This window comes from Arabidopsis thaliana, chromosome 2 (assembly GCF_000001735.4).
Source record: "Arabidopsis thaliana chromosome 2, partial sequence".
NCBI lineage: Eukaryota > Viridiplantae > Streptophyta > Magnoliopsida > Brassicales > Brassicaceae > Arabidopsis > Arabidopsis thaliana.
In genome coordinates this window covers 14,980,862-14,999,260 of record NC_003071.7, presented here as the reverse complement: position 1 = coordinate 14,999,260, position 18,399 = coordinate 14,980,862, and the positions used below count along the sequence as shown (strand labels likewise).

At 37.9% G+C, this 18,399-nt stretch overlaps 7 protein-coding genes, 3 long non-coding RNA genes and 1 other non-coding gene across 20 annotated transcripts; 4 read left to right on the top strand and 7 right to left on the bottom strand.

Moving 5' to 3' along the window:
- The first annotated feature begins 135 nt into the window (after nt 1–135).
- AT2G35680 (Phosphotyrosine protein phosphatases superfamily protein) lies at nt 136–2,548 on the top strand. Its single transcript, NM_129123.3, has 6 exons — nt 136–907; nt 1,105–1,227; nt 1,313–1,406; nt 1,526–1,608; nt 1,693–1,782; nt 1,871–2,548. Exons 1-6 carry the CDS (start codon nt 671–673, stop codon nt 2,255–2,257), a joined length of 1,014 nt encoding a protein of 337 aa, NP_565816.1. The 5' UTR covers nt 136–670; the 3' UTR covers nt 2,258–2,548.
- On the bottom strand, nt 509–817 carry AT2G08750. Its single transcript, NR_140402.1, has one exon. It is a non-coding gene; the product is annotated as an other RNA (long non-coding RNA).
- Nucleotides 2,505–6,696, bottom strand: FIS2 (VEFS-Box of polycomb protein). Its single transcript, NM_129122.3, has 13 exons — nt 6,280–6,696; nt 5,938–5,993; nt 5,572–5,642; nt 5,418–5,470; nt 5,237–5,290; nt 5,086–5,151; nt 4,950–4,999; nt 3,684–4,868; nt 3,566–3,614; nt 3,396–3,479; nt 3,210–3,289; nt 2,997–3,086; nt 2,505–2,871 (listed from the first exon to the last, which is right to left on the bottom strand). The coding sequence occupies exons 1-13, from the start codon at nt 6,538–6,540 to the stop codon at nt 2,703–2,705; spliced, it is 2,268 nt and encodes a 755-aa protein (NP_565815.2). The 5' UTR covers nt 6,541–6,696; the 3' UTR covers nt 2,505–2,702.
- Nucleotides 6,697–8,325: 1,629 nt separating this feature from the next.
- Nucleotides 8,326–8,936, top strand: AT2G35658 (uncharacterized protein). 3 transcript variants are annotated; one of them, NM_001124973.4, is made up of 2 exons: nt 8,326–8,610; nt 8,722–8,936. In NM_001124973.4, exons 1-2 carry the CDS (start codon nt 8,355–8,357, stop codon nt 8,739–8,741), a joined length of 276 nt encoding a protein of 91 aa, NP_001118445.1. In that variant the 5' UTR covers nt 8,326–8,354; the 3' UTR covers nt 8,742–8,936. The 3 variants fall into 3 exon arrangements, with proteins under 3 accessions (NP_001118445.1, NP_001118447.1, NP_001118446.1); NM_001124975.1 differs by having other exon boundaries at nt 8,330–8,610; nt 8,725–8,882; NM_001124974.1 differs by having other exon boundaries at nt 8,330–8,935.
- AT2G08745 lies at nt 8,576–8,721 on the bottom strand. Its single transcript, NR_140401.1, has one exon.
- CTF2A (FAD/NAD(P)-binding oxidoreductase family protein) lies at nt 8,835–10,824 on the bottom strand. 3 transcript variants are annotated; one of them, NM_129121.3, is made up of 6 exons: nt 10,569–10,824; nt 10,337–10,483; nt 10,186–10,251; nt 9,941–10,103; nt 9,544–9,772; nt 8,835–9,461 (listed from the first exon to the last, which is right to left on the bottom strand). In NM_129121.3, exons 1-6 carry the CDS (start codon nt 10,760–10,762, stop codon nt 8,941–8,943), a joined length of 1,320 nt encoding a protein of 439 aa, NP_565814.1. In that variant the 5' UTR covers nt 10,763–10,824; the 3' UTR covers nt 8,835–8,940. The 3 variants fall into 3 exon arrangements, with proteins under 3 accessions (NP_565814.1, NP_001031489.1, NP_973606.1); NM_201877.3 differs by having other exon boundaries at nt 8,917–9,461; nt 10,186–10,259; nt 10,569–10,815; NM_001036412.1 differs by having other exon boundaries at nt 8,851–9,461; nt 10,186–10,483; nt 10,569–10,781.
- AT2G08740 lies at nt 9,179–9,475 on the top strand. The gene has a single exon (NR_140400.1). It is a non-coding gene; the product is annotated as an other RNA (long non-coding RNA).
- Nucleotides 10,825–10,898: 74 nt separating the features above from the next.
- CSLA07 (cellulose synthase like) lies at nt 10,899–13,791 on the bottom strand. Of its 4 annotated transcripts, none has more exons than NM_129120.4 (8): nt 13,571–13,791; nt 12,868–13,197; nt 12,687–12,785; nt 12,305–12,557; nt 12,103–12,213; nt 11,896–12,032; nt 11,322–11,821; nt 10,899–11,248 (listed from the first exon to the last, which is right to left on the bottom strand). In NM_129120.4, the coding sequence occupies exons 1-8, from the start codon at nt 13,634–13,636 to the stop codon at nt 11,074–11,076; spliced, it is 1,671 nt and encodes a 556-aa protein (NP_565813.1). In that variant the 5' UTR covers nt 13,637–13,791; the 3' UTR covers nt 10,899–11,073. The 4 variants fall into 4 exon arrangements, with proteins under 4 accessions (NP_565813.1, NP_001325223.1, NP_001325221.1 ...); NM_001336568.1 differs by having other exon boundaries at nt 10,904–11,248; nt 13,432–13,773; NM_001336569.1 differs by having other exon boundaries at nt 10,904–11,248; nt 12,692–12,785; nt 13,571–13,773.
- A 1,130-nt stretch (nt 13,792–14,921) lies between these two features.
- AT2G35640 (Homeodomain-like superfamily protein) lies at nt 14,922–16,426 on the bottom strand (the record flags this gene model as incomplete). The annotated part of the gene is made up of 2 exons (NM_129119.2): nt 14,922–15,416; nt 15,742–16,426. The coding sequence occupies 2 exons, from the start codon at nt 16,424–16,426 to the stop codon at nt 15,079–15,081; spliced, it is 1,023 nt and encodes a 340-aa protein (NP_181107.1). The 3' UTR covers nt 14,922–15,078.
- On the top strand, nt 14,922–16,727 carry AT2G35637. Of its 3 annotated transcripts, none has more exons than NR_140716.1 (2): nt 14,922–15,422; nt 15,705–16,727. It is a non-coding gene; the product is annotated as an other RNA (long non-coding RNA). The 3 variants fall into 3 exon arrangements; NR_140718.1 differs by having other exon boundaries at nt 15,263–15,462; nt 15,705–16,653; NR_140717.1 differs by having other exon boundaries at nt 14,922–16,684.
- Nucleotides 16,728–16,760: 33 nt separating this feature from the next.
- Nucleotides 16,761–18,370, bottom strand: UBQ7 (ubiquitin 7). The gene is made up of 3 exons (NM_129118.5): nt 18,125–18,370; nt 17,610–17,869; nt 16,761–17,429 (listed from the first exon to the last, which is right to left on the bottom strand). The coding sequence occupies exons 1-3, from the start codon at nt 18,215–18,217 to the stop codon at nt 17,318–17,320; spliced, it is 465 nt and encodes a 154-aa protein (NP_565812.1). The 5' UTR covers nt 18,218–18,370; the 3' UTR covers nt 16,761–17,317.
- Nucleotides 18,371–18,399: the final 29 nt, after the last annotated feature.

Here is an 18,399-nt window from a genome sequence, read left to right as displayed (position 1 = left end):
TATCCAAAACAAAAAAAAGAGTTAAAGAAAGGATAATCCTAATATTATCCGGGCCTTGTGCGACGCATGACTCTTTCTCCATAAATCGGCAAAACACGTGTCAACAGAGCATTGACTTTCACATAAAAGCTACAATAAGAGGTGAAACGCTTGTCAGTTTAGCAAAAACCCTCTCATTGAAAACACTGAGATCCTTCTTTTTTTGGTTCTCCTCTCTTAAAGAGAAAACCTAAAGGTTGAGTAGAGATTAGGCAAAAACAAAATTCTCGATCCCCAAATTTCGAAAACTTGTTCTTAGGGCGATTCTTCTCTTTGGTCATTTGGCGAATTTGATTTATATCCATCGGTGATCGGATTTTTTTCAGTCTTCTCCGTCTCGTCGTTACCGGCGTTTGATCGGATCATCGTTTTGTTTCAGGCGAAATATGGTGGTGATCTCCCTGAAGATTTTGAATTCAAAATTTCTTCGGTTGCTTCCTCTTGACTTTATCGCGATTTCGATTACGTGTAGACTTTCTTCTTGGCTTTGTCTTCGAATCAATTAGGATTGTGAATAATCGTGTCTGTGTATATAAGACTGGTGATTGATTATTAGGGCATCGGTTGGCAGGAGAATAGATTGTTTTTTTTTTTGGTGTGTGTTGGATCTTTAGATCTTTGACTGAGGAATATGTATATCAAAGAACTGACGGAAACGGATGAGGAGAAGAGGGAGAGATCGGTTGAGGATAACGTTGATGATGGAGATAAGGCGGTATTGGTGAGCAGAGGAAACGTGATTGTGTTGACTACAAAGAGGGCACTCGTTGGTGTTGGTGCTCGTGCTTTGTTTTATCCTACTCTGGTTTACAACGTTGTTAGGAATAAGCTCGAATCTGAGTTTCGCTGGTGGGATCGCGTGGCTGAGGTAAAATCTTGATTGTCCTTTGAGCTGTTTTAGTGGAAATTGATACATTGATCATGTAGATTGTGCTGCTTTTGATGGTTTGTGTAAAATCGTCTTCATTTGTTGTTGTATCTCTTGTAGATACTCCTCTAAGTATGTTTTCTGGATTTGGTTCTGGGTCTTTTGCTTATGCTTCTCTCTCTCTTTGGTTTCTGCAGTTTATATTACTGGGAGCTGTTCCATTTCCATCTGATGTTCCACAGCTGAAAGAGCTCGGTGTTTGTGGAGTGATCACTCTGAATGAGCCATATGAAACTTTGGTTCCATCGTCTCTCTACAAAGTGAGTTATTTAATGTGGCCGTTCTGTCTTTTGGTTTCTTCTATGTACTGACCCGGCCCATTTAATTTTCTTACTCTTATGGAAGTCTTACTGCATTGACCACCTGGTGATTGCTACAAGAGATTATTGTTTTGCTCCTTCCATGGAAGCAATATGCCAAGCTGTAGAATTTATCCATAGTAAGTGTACCTTCTCATTTTATTCTTTTACGTTTTTTGCCACTGACCATTATTAAAAAGCTTACTGTTGTCCGAACCCGCGTTCATTTGATCTCAAATTCTATTTTGTCTCCTTGAAGGAAATGCTTCGCTTGGAAAGACGACTTATGTTCACTGCAAAGCGGGTCGGGGTCGCAGCACAACTATTGTCATATGCTACTTGGTTTGTATTGCAATAAATCCCAGAAAAACATTTTGAGCAGAGACACTTTTTCTCCTTTTCTCTGATCATACCTTTTCAACACAGGTTCAACACAAAAACATGACACCTGAAGCAGCATATTCCTACGTGAGATCAATCAGGCCCAGGGTTCTTTTAGCAGCAGCCCAATGGAAGGTATCTGACAGGGGTCCCATTCTTCATCACCGATGAACCAGAGTTTAGTCATTTATTCTTCTTCTTCTGATTGTTGATGTATTTGCAGGCCGTTGTTGAGTACTACCATGTCAAGGTGCTGAATACTCAGAGTTGCTTAACTGATGCAACTTCAGCTTTGATCCCGAGAAATGTGAAGCAGGTTTGTTCTGGGAATGTAGTGGTGTTTGATGATGGGTCAATGGTTGTAGTCACCCACTCGGATCTAGAGGGCTATAATGATGATGACTCACGGTCACGGAGGTCAGTGAAAGTTAATGGGAATGAGCTATGGGCGGCAGCTGCAGATCTGAGCATGGTGTACAGGGTGAAAGTGGTGGGGCAGGCTGCGATGGCGAGGATATCGTGTCTGTGGCTGGGCTTGCGTGAGGACCAAAAGCTTTCTGGGAAAAATCTTTCCATGGGAGGCATAAGCGTCGACATTTCTGTCTACTGATGATGATGGCGAAGAATGAATGCAGGTGAGTCTGCTGGCGAGTGAGTGAATATACCTTATTCACTGTTTCTCCCCAGTAGAAAAAAAAAGTCTCTAAATAAAAAAATGGGTCAAATTAGGTATAGAAGTAAGCAAGGGTTTGTAAATTTGAAAAAAAAAAAACTTGGTTTTGTCGTCTGGGTATTGTAATTAAATACTACCTTGTCCCTCATTTGCCTTTGATGAGGATAAACATGAATTAGTCTCTCCTTCTCAAGTATTTTAAATTTCAAGCTTAACCTTATTGATCTGAATGTCACAGATTCACAAACTAGTAAGAGGGTAGACTTAAAGGTTACGACACAGTAAATAGAAAGAAATGTAATAAACGAGATAGAGATCTCAGCCTTGTTGATCCCTACTACTAAGAAAAAGATCTCGAGATCTCCATGGCGACTAACCACTGTTATTCATCAACTTCCATAGATTGTTGATTGTTGGCATTAGCAGCACTGCCAGAGGTGAATTGTCCTGCTTCATCCGAGTTACTGAGGAGGATGGTAGTGCATTTGTGGAAGGTCTTGGCGCAGATGAGACCGTTGTTCCACAGTTTAATCCTAAACATTCTCCACCACCTGCTCACGAAGCACGCAAGCATCAAGGCAAAGTCAAATATAAAGTGATTATCCCTCCAACAAGTTTCGTATCACATGATGAGTATGAGTTAGATATTAGTTTGATGTCTATGAAAGACTATTACCAATCGAAAGATGAAGAATTCTTCATCTCTTCCTTATGAAGTTTTGCAAACTCTTCACATGCCCAAGGAACATGTCCATCCGCGATCACCCTGCCCCCAAAGAACCACATTTTTAACAAAGCTAGCTAAAACCCGTCCAACAATTTGGCAACTTGACTTTGATCATATTGTTCTAATTCATGTATGCAAGTAAAATAGAAAGTAAAAAGCTACCTTTGTTTTCGTACAAATATGTTCCAAAGATACATGTATCGCTTTTCCTCTTTGCTCACACCCACAAGACGTTCAAGTCTCTGTGAATATTTTCAAAAAAAACAATAAAAATCCTTCAGTGAATATGATTTTTCGTAACAATTCAATAAAAATCAAGAAAAAAGCAAGAAAGAAAAGAAAAATTACCAGGCGTTCGCTAATATCTAAAGCATAATCATCAGTCTCATTCTCGCTATCCTCGTTAGACATTACTTGTTCAAAAGTAATTGGCTTCACCGTGCAGCTTTTGGTTAGTGAAATAAAATAGATACAAAACATTGTTACATAAATCAAAGACATGAAGAAAATTAAACCACCTGCATTGTTTGGGAGTGATAGAACTGTCGACCCTTAAGACGCTCCAATCTGTAGACAAGTAATAATCTTAGTAGTGATTATGTATAACTTTGAGCAAATAAATCAAAAGAAAATAACCTTTTAGCCTCGCACCGCTCTGCATGTAACTCTTTTCTTCTACTAACACGAGTCACCTTAGGTTCAGAAGGCTCAGCTTTTGCTGGTTGAGTCGTAGCTAAAATGTTGCTAGTCTTCTTCGAAGAGCGAGTTTTTGGTGGCGATGGAATATTATCATCATTCTTACGAGTAGATTTATTCTTCTTTGAAGAGTGAGCTCTTGGTGTCGATGAGACATTATCATCATTCACATGACGCACCTTAGGTTCAGAAGACTCAGCTATTGTTGGTTGAGTCGTAGTTAATATGTCGCTAGTCTTCTTCGAAGAGCGAGTTTTTGGTGGCGATGGGACATTATCAACATTCTTACGAGTAGATTTATTCTTCTTTGAAGAGTGAGCTCTTGGTGTCGATGATACATTTTCATCATTCACATGAGGCACCTTAGGTTCAGAGGACTCAGCTATTGCTGGTTGAGTCGTGGTTAAAATGTCGCTAGCCTTCTCCAAAGAGTGAGCTTCTGGTGGCGATGAGACATTTTCATCATTCACATGCAGCACCTTTGGTTCAGAAGACTCAGCTATTGCTGGTTGAGTCTCTCTAGCCTTGTACCGCTTTGCATATAACTGTTTTCTTCTACTAACACGACGCACCTTAGGTTCAGAAGGTTCAACTATTGCTGGTTGAGTTGTGGTTAAAATGTCGCTCGTCTCCTTCGAAGAGCGAGTTCTTGGTGGAAATGAGACATCTTCATCATTCATATGAGTCGATTCATTCTTCTTCGAAGAGTGAGCTTTTGGTGGCGATGAAATATTATCCTCATTCACATGAGTAGATTCATTCTTCTCCAAAGAGTGAGCTCTAGGTGGTGATGAGACATCATCATCATCATTCACATGAGTAGATTCATTCTTCTCGGCCGAAGAGTGAGCTCTTGGTGGCGATGAGACATTACCATCATTCACATGAGGCACCTTAGGTTCAGAGGATTCAGCTATTGCTAGTTGAGTCGTGGTTAAAATGTCGCTAATCTTCTCGGAAGAGTGAGCTCTTGGTGGCGATGAGACATTATCATCATTCACATGAGTAGAATCATTTTCTGTGCCACGAGGTAAGTCATCTAAATCCAACTCCATAAGGAGTACATTAAGTTTCTTAACGTTATTGCTATCATCTCTTTGTCTTCTTTGGTTACGATTTTTCGAGCTGCATAGATTATGGTTTGGCTTTTAGAAGATGATGCTGAAACATATCTTAGCAACTAGAGAAAGGCATTCGAAATTTTACCAAAACGTCAAAGGGCTCAATTGGGGATTTCCTACATCATCCTTTAGAACCTGAAAAATAAATTAAAAAAAATAACATCATGGTGAGTTCAACATTATGACTAACATTGCATTTATGTATCGAGTTTACTACTAACCCCAAATTTTATTGTATCACTTTTCACGGAGACATCAACTTCCGGTCCGTGATCTTTCTCTGCCCGCTAAAATAGATAAATAGTACTCTTGTTACATACTATTTCATGCAAAAACATAAACAAAATTAGATCACTAAAAAATTTTACTTACATAAAACTCAAATTTAAAGGCGTCATGTGATGACTTCAAATGAAGTTGCAAGCCCTGTGCACAAACATAAGACATTGTATTTTAGCAAAGATAGACTAAATGAGCATGAAACTTCTGAATACACGTTGTTAAAAATGAAAGATATTATTAGAAAGCTTGATTCTAATTAATTAGTGCCTACCTCGTGACCTCCACATGGAATCAAGCAAAATGGGCAAGAAAAATTTTCCACTACTGCATTTGGATACAGAAATGTATATGTAGATGATAAACTGTCAGAAGAAATCACAACGAGAGAATTTTTTTTGAAAGGAAACAACCAATTAAAGGCTCACCTTCAGCTTTTAGTGTCATTTTGTTACTCACATCCCTGTAGTTGAATCTTATTTTCCCACCTGAATTTGACCTAAGCAAAATATAAGTGTGGCATGAGAAGCGAAGAAGTCGTCATTTCATGTATTAGAAAAGAGAAAAGTAATATCCTAATTACAATACCACAAAACAAATTTAGTTCCAAAAAATACTAGTGAATTTTAAGTTTAGGAAGGGTCATTTCACATATGCTTAATTTTGGTGGTGATTTTAGAAAACAAAACATAAAAGATATGGTATTTAATTTTGAGAATTTTTCTTTGAAATGATATCACTTCTGAAAGCATAAAAAAAATGATAAACAAAAGTGATATAGAAGAGATTCATACTTCTTTTTTTTCTTTGCTTGGATTATGTACTTCAAAGACCTTCGTAGGAAATATGGCTGAATAAACAAAGAAAAAACTAATTAATAATGAAAAAAACTATAGATACAAATACAACAACACATTTCCTCCAATTAGTCTATTCTCTAATTAGTAAAACCGAACCAGTTTTCATACCAAAAAAAAAAAAAAAACGGAACCAACTAATTAATACATGATAATGAAGAACAATTGTTAAGTCAATATACTAAAATGGTTTCTGAGCTAGAAATAATAAAAAGTGTTTGATGAAGAAATTAAACACAATGCACATATTACCAAACAAACAAAAAAGAGAATGCATACGTTGTTTTTTGAGCGAGTTTCAAGTTTCTTGTATACTGCAACAGGTTTGATATATTTGATGATGTTTTCATCAACATCAACATCATCATCATCATCATCATCATTATCATCAGAATCCGTTGGAGTTTCAAGATTCTTGTATACTGTAAGAGGTTTGACACATTTGATGATATTTTTATCATCATCAACATCATCATCATCATCATCATCATCATCAGAAACCATTACCACTTCCTTCCCCCGTATGGACTTCCTAGCCATCTGCTTGATTAATCTATAAGCTGTCACGCCATAAACATTGAATTAGACTGTGATCCACGCAATTTTAATTAGCAGAAATATCAAGAAATCAATGAAACATGTATAGATCATTGGCGAAACTCCGAATGATCGTCTAACCATCTTTCACTGTGCATGAAATAGCCATTTAATGTTAGCTGCCCAATTGCGATATATAAACTAGTAAGGAAGGTAAAACTGTAACGGCAGACCTTTGACCCATTATAAAGAGTAAAGAATAGTGGACTGGAAAATGTGCATGTTTCCCAATATGAAACATAATAGAATCTCTACACATAACTTCATAATTTTTTTTAAAAGAAAAAATAGAAGAGAACGTTATCTACAAGACTACAAATAAGAAATCTTCTTATTGTTATATTTTTTTTTTTGTTGAAGAATATATAAAAGCTGAATATATTTACATTTTTAAAAATATGACTACGAAAAGACACAAGTAAGAAAGAGTCTTATATTTTGAGATTGACTCTTCTTTGATTAGGTGTGCTTCATCACAGAAGTAGATACAACTTCACAACCAAATTTTGAGATTAATAAAAATCTATTATGTATATCATTTAAAATTTGCAGACAAAATGCTCTTAAAAATGAAAATATTGAATCATCTATATTAAAATTTTGATAAACAGACTAAATTTTGTTAAAAAATTTTTTGATGGCAGTAGAGATTATAAGAAAAGAAAATAGAAAATTAGAAAAAGAAAAAGAAATCATGGAAACAACAAGATATATATTGTTGAAATTCCTACATTTTAATAAAATATTACTGAATCTAAGCATGCATATTTAATCTATAGAGATTTCGATTTACTTTATGATTTCGCAGCGGAATGATCGTTTTTGATTTCGCAAATGAATGATCAAACGAAGAACAATTTATGTTGCGCCTTCACCACTTTAACACAAAACTAGTATCAGAGAGATTATATCTTATTAGCTAGAAACTTCATTTTTGGTGTTGGTGCGGCGTATTTCTGAGTTTCCGAGAAACCTATATAACATATTTATAGAGATGAAATACCCGAAACCCTAAATAAATATGCGATTGGACCTTAATTATTGTTGAATTTCATAATTTTAAAAGTTAATATGGCCCATTTTAAGTCCAATAAAATCGTTTTATTGTAAATTTTTCTTCTTCGGGTTTGGTAATCAACTAGAAATTTATTTTATTTTAAGTTTAAGAATGATTTAATAAAATCAGATTAAAAAAGAAGAAGGATATCTCAAATTTGAATACTAAAGTAAAACCAAAGAATAAGTCTACATAAGATAAGAATGCAAAAGAATCACTAATCGAAGAGAATTATAAAAGAGCCAAAATGCCAAATAGCACAATGAGGAGAGTCAACAATCTCTCAAACACATACTTGAGATTTCTGTAGGTTTGATAAACGTCACTTGGAGGTGTTGTTCTAAAGAAGGTAATGTAACATAGTGAAACTAATCCAGTCATTGAAAATGTTATCAATTACTTCCAAGATCTCAAAACAGTCTCACTCATTCTACACAAAGGTTTAATTTTACATTTTTATTTGTTTTTCTTTATCCAATTAAAAATTTAAAATTGATAAAAAAAAATCCAATTTTTTTTTTCCAATTTCTTCCGAGTGTTCTTGGTATGAGAACTTAGGACACTCGACACTAATTTGCCGGGAAGGGCGCGTGAAGTTTGACTTTCAAAAGGGTAAAACAGTCAATTCAAAAACCATATTCATTCTATATATAGAAGTTTCTCCTTGTGAAGCGCGTAAAAGTAGAAAGAAGAAAAAAAGATGCGTCGATCGGCGAGCGCCTCCATAGTTTCCGACCAACTCTCAGCGAATTCTCCTTCGCCATCACCATCTCCGCCGCGAATTAAAACCTCCGCAGATTCGGATGATAGCCACCTTCTTTTGCCTAGGTACGATCCCAACTCTCATCCCGGGAAGAAGAACAAATCGCGATTCAGATCCGCCGAGAACGCTATCCATTTCATTCCGATCGTACTCATTCTCTGCGCAGTCATACTTTGGATGTTTTCGAATCCAGGTAACCAAATTCAATTCCTCGGAGACAAATCCTCTGTTCATGTTCGAGAATCTCTGTAATTTTTAAGGTTTTGGTTGTGACTTGTATTTCTATTGTCTGATTTGTTCACAGTAGCAAAGATCAAACAGTGACAAATTGACATGGTGGAAGACAGACTTTGATTAGGTCAAGCTTTACTCTGTTCTTGTTGAGACAATTTTCTCACAAATGTTAGCTTCTAGAATTACATTGTATGATTCTTTTACATTCAATCACAGAGTTTATATTGTTCCTATGATTATACATTGTTCAAGTCTCTCTATTCAATGGATCTCACTATATATACGAAATTCAGCTTTTAGAAACAAAGAGAGGTTCACACTCAAAGTTTGTGTGTTCAAGCATTGGTCCAAGCCTCAGTAACTTTGGTATGACAATATTGTTTCTAATGGAACACACTAGAGGATTCTCCCATTGCAGAAGTGCGCCAACTAGGTTTGCACGTACTGTCAACGGGAATGCTCGAGACCATCTCTCACTCCCGTATGATTCCATTGCTACTTCAATTGATTCGGTTCCTCCATTTATTGCATTGGCAAGTTTATTTGCCAGAACTACTGAATCTTCCAAGGCACAACAAGCACCTTGTCCAAGATTTGGAGTCATTGGGTGCCAAGCATCTCCAACAAGAACCACTCGTCCTTTTGATGCTGGAGGAGCAATGCCAGGCCATAGCCACCGGTCTACTAGAGGAGTTCTGCTGATAGTTTCATCAGGTGTTAAATCGATGAGGTTTTGCAGATCTTCTGGCCATGTACTAACCAGTTCTTTGGCTTGTTTTTTTAGGATCGCTGGATCCGTAATTTTGGGCCCTGCATGTCTCAAGATTTATGATATAGGAAAATGAAAGAAGGAATTATCTTTGTGTAATGTCTGAGAAGTGTTGAAAACTACCTAGAGATGGGCTGTTGAAACAGATGAACCAGTAGACTTTTGTTGTAGATACAGGTACATATCCAGCTCTAATCCCTTTACCGTATATGTAGTTCACCTTTTTCTGAAATGGCTGTCCATTTGGATAGAACCCAAGACCACGGTAAGCGCAATGGCCAACATATTTCGGCTCACTGAACCCCATCCAAGTTGCAACCTTAGACCGGATACCGTCACAACCAATAACAATCTGTCAAAGAAATACATCATCAAATCAGCCAAGGCACATTTCTTCTGGTCATAATAGTTTGGTGCATCGTGATGTTTGATAAGCAATAGGTGCTTATCACATGTAGTGAGTATCCGTGTAGTGAGTATAAACACATAACCATAGGCTCAGAGCGTGAGAGAAGAATACCTGTGCAAGCAACCGGGTTCCATCTCCAAGTTGAAGGAGAGTGTCACCATTGGCATTGCTTTGTATACTTTCCAGTTTTGAGGAAAACCGAATGGTTTGTGGAGGAAGCTGGCTTGCAAGTGTTTCCAAGAGTACTCGCCTCTCCACGGCCCGAACTTCTTGGCTATGCAAGACATACACTTTGGTTAGTTACACACATGAACCAAATGGAATGATTTTAACCAGCAAGTTATTAAGCAAGCTACCTTTGATCATCGTCTTTGAATTTGAAAGAACGAAGCTCTCTTCCATCTTCCTTCTTCACTACCATCCTGCTCAGCTGATCATACCAACACACTCAGCTAAAACCAAGAACCAATTTTCTCACTTTTTGATATGGGCAGAAAGAAACTCTACCCTTCGATTTCAAGAAACTGCGTTCGGAGTTGAGGCCCGACGGAAATGGCGTCAAGAACGCGCCACCCATTCTTGAATAGCGTCAGTGATGTTCCACCAGTACGAAGCGACTCTGCCTGCTCCAACACCACCGACCGGATTCCAAGCCTAACCAGTCAACCAAAGCCTCCGGTTTAGTGGCTCTTGAGTTTCAAGAAAATTCAAAGAACCAATTTTTGTAATTCATACTTACCTGTGAAGTGAAACGGCAGTGGCAAGTCCGCCAATCCCGGCGCCAACAATCACTACTTTCTCCTCTTGGTCACCACCGTTTGTTTGAGCATTGGTCAGTGCTAAACAAACCGGTTTTGATCTGGTTCGAATCGGAAACAATCTCTTGCTTCTGGCCAAGGATTGGAGAGGATACATCGGAAGCAGAACAGACATGGCCACGACCGTGTGTTTCAAGAACAAGACAAGTGGTGGATATGTATTCAAATAAATTTCAGCCATAAATAGTGTAGACTTTATAGTTTACCTATTTCATTCTGTAGTCAATATGAAGCCACGAGGTCAACAAACTAAATAAGTGTTAAGTGGTTTTATACTGTTAAAAAAATAATATCGATCACATCTGAGCTTCGTTGGTTACAGATACTCAAGTGTTAATACAAATGGAGAGTAGTATATAGGCATTGTTCTCAATATGACATCAAACAAAAAACCTTCTGAAACATATTGAGACTCTATGATCTATCCTATGCTAAGTAAGAGGAAGCAGGAACATATTTTCCTACAAATCCAAAACCAACAACGAAGAAGGCCACTGACTGAAACAGAAGGTACACATAGAGTGTGTTCTTCCCATAGACGATGTCGTAGATTCCGCAGAATAACAGGTACGCTCCAACCAATAGCTCCAGCAAATGCACCCTGATTGCAACACAATGGTTTAAGCTCAAACTCGGTTAAGTAAAGGAGGCCTAATACGAAATGTCTAACTTACCTCTCTCTGAATCTGACGTTAGGAACTTGTGGAATCAGCTTCGTCTTGAGAGTATCACCTAACTTCTCCGTCACAACCCATTCTTGTACTCTTCCTGTTTCGAACAAGCCCATGACCAGAGCCTTTGCTCTTAGCAGGGACATTGCATTCTCAAATAGAACCCAGAAAGCCAAAAGGTGGATTGATCTTAGTCTACCAATTGCGATTAAGAGAGTGATCAAAGAAGGGAGATAAAATGCAGCCCATTTCGGAACTGTGACTTCTGGGAACAATACAGTTGCTGGCAAGATAACACAGTAGAAGCAGAATGTGAGGATGTGAGCCACGATCTTGCGCATGAAGAAGAAGCTGTACAACATATACCACTTCTTCCATAGAGATACATTCTCGCTTCTTATTATTTGTCCAGCCATTTTCCTTAAAAGATTGGCAGGGCCGCAAGTCCATCGATGCTGCTGGCTACGCAGAGCTTTGAAGGAACAAGGTAACTCACTTTTTACCTACAGATAACGCATTAATGATTCAAATGCAAAATCCAAGATTCCAAGAAAAGAGAGGAATCTTCTATACATACCTTGAGATCATCGATATATAGAAACTTCCAGCCTCTCAGTGTAGCTCGTACAGCTAAATCCATGTCTTCTACTGTTGTCTGGTCATTCCATCCCCCGGACTCATTCAATGCTGAGATTCTCCAGACGCCAGCAGTTCCTGCAATAGTTTCAGAGAATAAGAAAAAGCTTTATGGAGAGAAAAGAAAAGAAAATTGAGAATGCTATACCGTTGAACCCAAAGAAGGCAAATGTTGAAGATCCAACTTGCTGCTCTATTGTAAAGTGGTAACTTAGAGACATCTCCTGTAATCTCGTCATCATGCATTGACCCGCGTTCACTGAGATTGTTTGCAAAGAAAAATCTCAAAGCATGTACAATCTATAAACTTATGATGGAAAAAGAAAAGAAAGGTAACTAAGGAATGTTACCAAACTCCCACCGGCCTTGTACAAGTGCTAACTTGGGATTGTGAATTAAGAATGGAACAGTGCGGTGGAGGAAGTCAGGATCAGGCTGGAAATCAGCATCAAAGATAGCAACATAATCACACTGCTTCACATAGCTATGCCTCATTCCTTCTCTCAACGCACCAGCTTTGTATCCGTTCCTGTTGTCCCTTATCTCAAACGTTATGTTGACACCTTCTTTAGACCATCTGTCACACTCCTTTTTCACCAACTCCTGTTTCCTTCCATCATTGCCACATAATCAAATGTTAAGGAACTCACTTTAACACAACACAATCATGAGTCTAAAACAGAGGGATTTAGACGAGAAAGGGACAAGTGTCTATAGAGGTTAAACAAGGACCTTACTGGCTGGATCCGTGGAATCATCAAGCACTTGAATTATTATACGATTCGATGGCCATGAGATTTTGCAAGCAGCTGCAATAGATTGCTCACAAACCTACCACAAACATTAACATCCCACCAAATAAGTTCAACTACAAACCAATCACTGGAAAAATAGTTGCTGGTTCAGTAACTACCTCTTTTTCATTGTACATAGGTATCTGCACAAGAACCATAGGGTAGCTTGCACTGCCACACTCAACATCATCCTCCATGGCTTCCCATTTGTAAAATTTCTCTGGCTTTCTCTTGAACAGCTTGACATACAAAACAACGATTCCCATGTACATAACCTCAACGAAGAACATGACAGACATGACCAAACATAGAAGCACCAGGAACTTGAAGACAGGTACAACTACAACAGCCCTTATAAGCTGCCACCATAGTCCAATTCGAGCAATGATATCTTCTGATTTGAAGGCATTGAGGAATGCCACTGATGTTTTAGAACTTCCAGCTTGAGACTACAATGACAAGTAAAAGAGAAAACGATTAGAGAACCCAGAACTAGAGGACAAGAAAAACACCAAGTTTTAATGCTCTTAGAGGACAAAAAGACAAACACGATAAAGATTTGGTATTTTAACGGATTTAGTGAATCAGATCTAAAAGCAATGTAGCACGCAAGAACAACAAAGAATGGGTTCTCTGAAATCAAAGTCAAACTGAACAGTAACCCAACAACAAAAAATCCATACTTTAGCAAGAAAATGTTGACGACAAGTCCAAATTGAAGAAGTATTAAAGTAATCGGAAGAAACCCAAATGGAGAAAGAGAATCAAAAGCAGTCGTAGGTAACAAGCAAAATGCAACATTCGTCAATGGAGGGAACGAACCAGTGAGAGGAGAAAGGAAGAGAACGTGGCGTGAGGAAGACGATGGAAGATTGGGAGAGGAGACATTGAGAAATATTCTCTCCAAGTCTCTTCCACGAATCGTCTTCTGCTTCGTGTTCGATAATCTCTGGTTCTCTCTCTCTCTCTCTCTCTCTTTCTTTCTCTTTCTAGTCTATTTGGAGTCAACTGGATATTTTCTTTCAATCGGCCAAGTGGGGCTTATTTCTTTGTTGTCATTTCTATTTTATTTTATTATTTTTCAAATTCTTTGTTGTCATTTAAATTATTATTATTATAAATGATTCGTTGGTGGTATCCATCATCTAATTATGGTTATGGCAAAAAAAAAAAAAAAACTGATAACTACTTGACATGAACCACGTTAGAAACTGTAGAAACGACATGCACTATAGATATTGACAAAAAATAAAATAAATACAACTGTTTTTTGTAAACATCCAAAATATGACTATTTCTCCTAAAACATCCAAAATTAAAGCTTTTGCTATCATTATTTTCTATGACATTCATGCAAAATTTAACTGTGCTCGAGAAAAAGAGAGGCTATATAATAGGTTTAACACTATACAGTCAATTTCTTTTTTTTTTAAATCCATAAATAAATTTTACAGACTGAAATTAAAGAGATAGAAAACATAGTATATATATAGTAAGATTACACCATGCATGATGTGATTGAAGTCAAGTCTCTATATTCTAATTCTCTAAAAATATGTAACACAACAAATTTATTAATATTCATCTTTGGATAAATCTGCCTGCATGATCACTAGAAAGATAAATCATCTCTTAATCATGATACGTATATAGAGTTTCCCCGATTCTTTTAAATATATAGATAGGCCAAGAACGAGCAGAAAACTTATTAAACCTTTTGCATAAAAAATGTCTAGTTTCTAATTAATAACGCCGGAAATGAGAAAGTTAGATTACATCTAATATTTAAATACATGCATGGTTATCTTTTTGGTTTGAAGTCATCTTCAGTTTGGTTTCCGGTTATGGTAACGGAGCGGGAGCAATAGAGACATTGTTCGATTCATTCACGTTCTATTCTAGAGAAAGCCTACCCTACCCAATACCCATAAGGGAGGGTCCTCCTTGTGTGACAGATACTTTTGTATTGATTGATGCACTAAAAGGTGAGAATTGAGATGAAAACACACATAAACCCACCAATAATACTCTTCCCTTCAATATCTCTTTGACCACTCTCTCTTTCTCTCCGTCCCTTAATATGACTCAATCTGCCTCCTCCCTTTTACTACTAGCGCGTACACGTCCACACGCTTCATATTCCATCATCATCGTTAAAGACAAATTTCTAAGTGCTTGATTAATGATTCATTAATTACTCCATGACAAGAACATCTTGCATGGTTTTATATGCTAACATAACGTCACTTTATATACACATACCTACATATTAACTAAGCAACTAATCATCAACTTAAGTATTAAAGTAACACATCTATTCAATATAGGTATCATGGTGGACCTCCTTGATGATTGCGATTATTATGGCAAGAAGAAGAAGCCAAAGCAAGAATAGAGCTTGCGAGTTGATTAATGGCGTCTACCAAACCATTCATACCTTGTCTATTTATTTCAGTTTTTGATTCCTCAATCTTTAGTCTCCTCTCTTGTAGCCTCACCACTTCCTTATGCCTCCTCTCTTGTCCCTCCTCATTCTCTCTTATCACTTGTGTGATCACAGACGTGCATCTAGACAACGCCACCCCAACCGCATCCTCCTCTACCTCCCTCTCTCCTCCAGCGGTGGTTTCTCCCGGCGTTGTTCTCCTTCGCTTTGTCGATGATGTACCTGAATGTACACACTCTTATCAGTCTCTTCATCGACCAAAATGCGGGTTTAATTACTACTTTAATCTTAATGTACTCAAGAACTTTATTGTAAAGAATTGTCTATGCACACACAAGCAAATTTAGGGTTACATTTTTTCCTTCATAGTAATTGTATAAGTTTTGATTTTAAATTTATAATTAGATTGATTATAATTAATAACAAGTTGACTTGAGGGTGTTTGTTGGAATGTCGAAATCCACTTTATAGATTTAATATAAAATCTAACTTTAGTGGTCATTTAATTAGGCTTTAAGAATAAGAAGAGAGATAAAACGGAAGGTACCTACTGTGGGCGGTATAGGCTCAGCGTGAAATGAAGACGATGGTGGAGGTTGAGGCGGCGAAGGAAGTGATAAGCTAAGAGACTGTGGCGGTGGTGGCGGAAGAGATAACACTATAGTAGTCGGGATTTGATGCATCGGCTGAGCCATCATCGGAGCTACAAATCCTAAACTTTGTTGGCAAACTCTTAGGATCTGGCCACCGTTACCGTTTCCTACGGCGGCGGCGGCGGAGGAGGAGGAAGGAAGAGTTTTTCTGTCAACAAGCTCAGACAACACGTCGTATATCTGAGGCAACATGTTACTCGGCAAGTTCTTCTCTTTCCTCTCAGTCTTGTCCATCTTCCAGTAAGAGGAAGAAGTGACGGTGTTAAAAGACGATTCTACCCTTGATCTCTCGTACTCTCTGATCTTCTTGTAATCCCTCATGAGATTGTCCCACTTATCGTTGCACTGATTCTGGTTGCGGTAACATCCTCTTCTCCAGCAATACTCCTCTATCCATTTCCACCGGAGCTCTGCTGGTTTGTTTCTGCCTTCAGGTTGTTTTTCCGATCGCCGTACACGCCTCTGGTCGTCCATCTTCTTGGCTTCTATGAGAACCAAAGTCTCACTCACTGTCCAATTCCCTTTTCTGCACTCTCTCATAACTATCTGTTCACCACTCGATGGATCAGCGTCAGCCATATATGTGTCTCTTTGGATTTACCAAGAGGTAGCCATACGTGTGTCTTTGAATCTTGAATTCATGAACTAGAGAGAGAAAGAAATAAGTGTTGGAGAAAGGGGAGAAGAAAGAGATGAGCCAAAGACCGGTCAAAGTCTTTTGTTTTCTAGTACTAAGATTGTCACCAAGTTCGAAAAGACAGTGATTCCAATAATGAGAAAATATGAAAAACAAAGCAAGTTTTTTTATTCTATGTTTCCTACTAAATTAAATAATTGAACACCTATCCTTTTTCTTTTCTTATCTATGTTTCACGTGATGAAAAAAAAAAATCTATGTTTCATGTCTCTAGTTTTTTTTACTTTATATGGGACAACTCTATGTGAATCTAAGGATCTCACTGAGTAACTGGTACAAGGATCTAACAGTGTTATTATAAAACTATGCCATTTGGTGACTAGGAGTCAACTTTTAGCAACGTATAACCCCGAGATTATCACAGAAGGCCATGCTCAGCAGTGGTCTTAGACTCTTAGTACTTGACATGGTCGTTATATTTAGTGGGAAGGCAGTTGACGCCATATTCAAGGTCTCTGGATAGACGAACGAGGGAGTCTCGGATCTAGATCTCACATGCAATCTGGACTTCTCTACTTAAACGAAATATGAATTGGTATGTGCCAGTGGAAAACTCGTTAGTCAGATAACGATTCCTACCTGATACGGCACTCGATAATTAACTCACAAAGTATCATATCAGAGAGACTGAAAAATACAAGTAATATGATCCAAACACACAAGCAGAGCATAATATTCCAATTTCCCATAGCAATTTTGGTGTGTCATGAATTCCACATAAGGAGGACAATAGTGAGGGAAAAGATGTTTGTTGAAAAGCTTATTTATTAAGATCAGAGAAGACCACCCCTAAGAGCAAGAACCAAATGAAGAACAGAGCCTCCCTCTATCGCATAATCTTTGGCCGTTTTGTCATCAGCAAGCTGTTTTCCGGCATATATGAGCCTGAGAATTCAGAGCGTACCACAGAGTTATATACTGCAAACAATGTTCAGGATGGGACTAACACATGCAATAAAAATACTGCAAACAATGTTCAGGATGGGACTCAATTGAGGCTTAAATGCACCAAGACAAACACAAACTCGTCAAGTCATAAGAGAAAAACGTAAGTTTTGTTTTTACCTTTGTTGAACAGGAGGGATGCCTTCTTTCTCTTCAACACGTTCTTTGATCCGATCAATAGTGTCGGTTGGTTCGATATCAATCTCGATTTCTTTTCCAGTGAGTGTCTTCACCTTGATCATGGTTCCACCTCTGAGCCTGAGGACAAGATGAAGAGTAGACTCTTTCTGGATGTTGTAATCAGCTAAGGTCCGGCCATCTTCCAATTGCTTACCAGCAAAAATCAGCCTCTGTTGATCAGGTGGTATGCCCTCTTTGTCCTGAAACCCCAAAATGATTTACCAAAGATTCGAACAAAAGCGAGCTCAGATAAAGATCGTTAAACAAACTATCAATCCTCACAAACACTTTTTAGCTATTCTCAAGTAAATCAAATCCATGTTCTTCAAGATTACTAGAGATTCCTACTCGAAACAATTCTTAATTATACAATTCAAGGTAAGAACAAGTAGAGATTCAGAGGAACTAAGGAATCGTTTGAGGGGATAAAGAAGAGAAGAAACCCTAAATTAAACCTGGATTTTGGCTTTAACATTGTCGATGGTGTCGCTGCTCTCAACTTCTAGGGTTATAGTTTTGCCGGTGAGGGTTTTGACGAAGATCTGCATTATCTCTTCTTCTCTCTCGGATTCTTAGGGGGGTCTGTGCGATGGGGAATAGTAATTAGTCTGTTTATATATATATATATATATAGGCACTGGTAAAGGTATGAGAGGGCCTCTGGGTCGGCGTTTAGACTACGCCAACTTTTTATTATTCTGACTTTTTAAACCCAATGTCTTCGGTCATA

What these genes read in the sequence shown, in the direction of transcription:
- CTF2A (NM_129121.3), bottom strand. Translation starts at nt 10,762, where the DNA reads ATGTCTGTTCTGCTTCCGATGTATCCTCTCCAATCCTTGGCCAGAAGC. An exon ending in TTCAAAGACGATGATCAAAG is followed by an intron (nt 10,104 to 10,185) that starts GTAGCTTGCTTA and finishes TGTCTTGCATAG; the next exon opens with CCAAGAAGTTCGGGCCGTGG. An exon ending in GAACCCGGTTGCTTGCACAG is followed by an intron (nt 9,773 to 9,940) that starts GTATTCTTCTCT and finishes TTTCTTTGACAG; the next exon opens with ATTGTTATTGGTTGTGACGG.
- CSLA07 (NM_129120.4), bottom strand. Translation starts at nt 13,636, where the DNA reads ATGTCTCCTCTCCCAATCTTCCATCGTCTTCCTCACGCCACGTTCTCT. An exon ending in CTATGTACAATGAAAAAGAG is followed by an intron (nt 12,786 to 12,867) that starts GTAGTTACTGAA and finishes TGTTTGTGGTAG; the next exon opens with GTTTGTGAGCAATCTATTGC. An exon ending in AACGTCAGATTCAGAGAGAG is followed by an intron (nt 11,249 to 11,321) that starts GTAAGTTAGACA and finishes TGTTGCAATCAG; the next exon opens with GGTGCATTTGCTGGAGCTAT.
- AT2G35658 (NM_001124974.1), top strand. Translation starts at nt 8,355, where the DNA reads ATGCGTCGATCGGCGAGCGCCTCCATAGTTTCCGACCAACTCTCAGCG.
- FIS2 (NM_129122.3), bottom strand. Translation starts at nt 6,540, where the DNA reads ATGGCTAGGAAGTCCATACGGGGGAAGGAAGTGGTAATGGTTTCTGAT. An exon ending in TTCCATGTGGAGGTCACGAG is followed by an intron (nt 5,291 to 5,417) that starts GTAGGCACTAAT and finishes GTTTGTGCACAG; the next exon opens with GGCTTGCAACTTCATTTGAA. An exon ending in GAGCGGTGCGAGGCTAAAAG is followed by an intron (nt 3,615 to 3,683) that starts GTTATTTTCTTT and finishes ACTTGTCTACAG; the next exon opens with ATTGGAGCGTCTTAAGGGTC.
- AT2G35680 (NM_129123.3), top strand. Translation starts at nt 671, where the DNA reads ATGTATATCAAAGAACTGACGGAAACGGATGAGGAGAAGAGGGAGAGA. An exon ending in CTATTGTCATATGCTACTTG is followed by an intron (nt 1,609 to 1,692) that starts GTTTGTATTGCA and finishes TTTTCAACACAG; the next exon opens with GTTCAACACAAAAACATGAC. An exon ending in TAGCAGCAGCCCAATGGAAG is followed by an intron (nt 1,783 to 1,870) that starts GTATCTGACAGG and finishes ATGTATTTGCAG; the next exon opens with GCCGTTGTTGAGTACTACCA.
- UBQ7 (NM_129118.5), bottom strand. Translation starts at nt 18,217, where the DNA reads ATGCAGATCTTCGTCAAAACCCTCACCGGCAAAACTATAACCCTAGAA. An exon ending in ATGTTAAAGCCAAAATCCAG is followed by an intron (nt 17,870 to 18,124) that starts GTTTAATTTAGG and finishes TTGGGGTTTCAG; the next exon opens with GACAAAGAGGGCATACCACC. An exon ending in ATCCCTCCTGTTCAACAAAG is followed by an intron (nt 17,430 to 17,609) that starts GTAAAAACAAAA and finishes CTGAATTCTCAG; the next exon opens with GCTCATATATGCCGGAAAAC.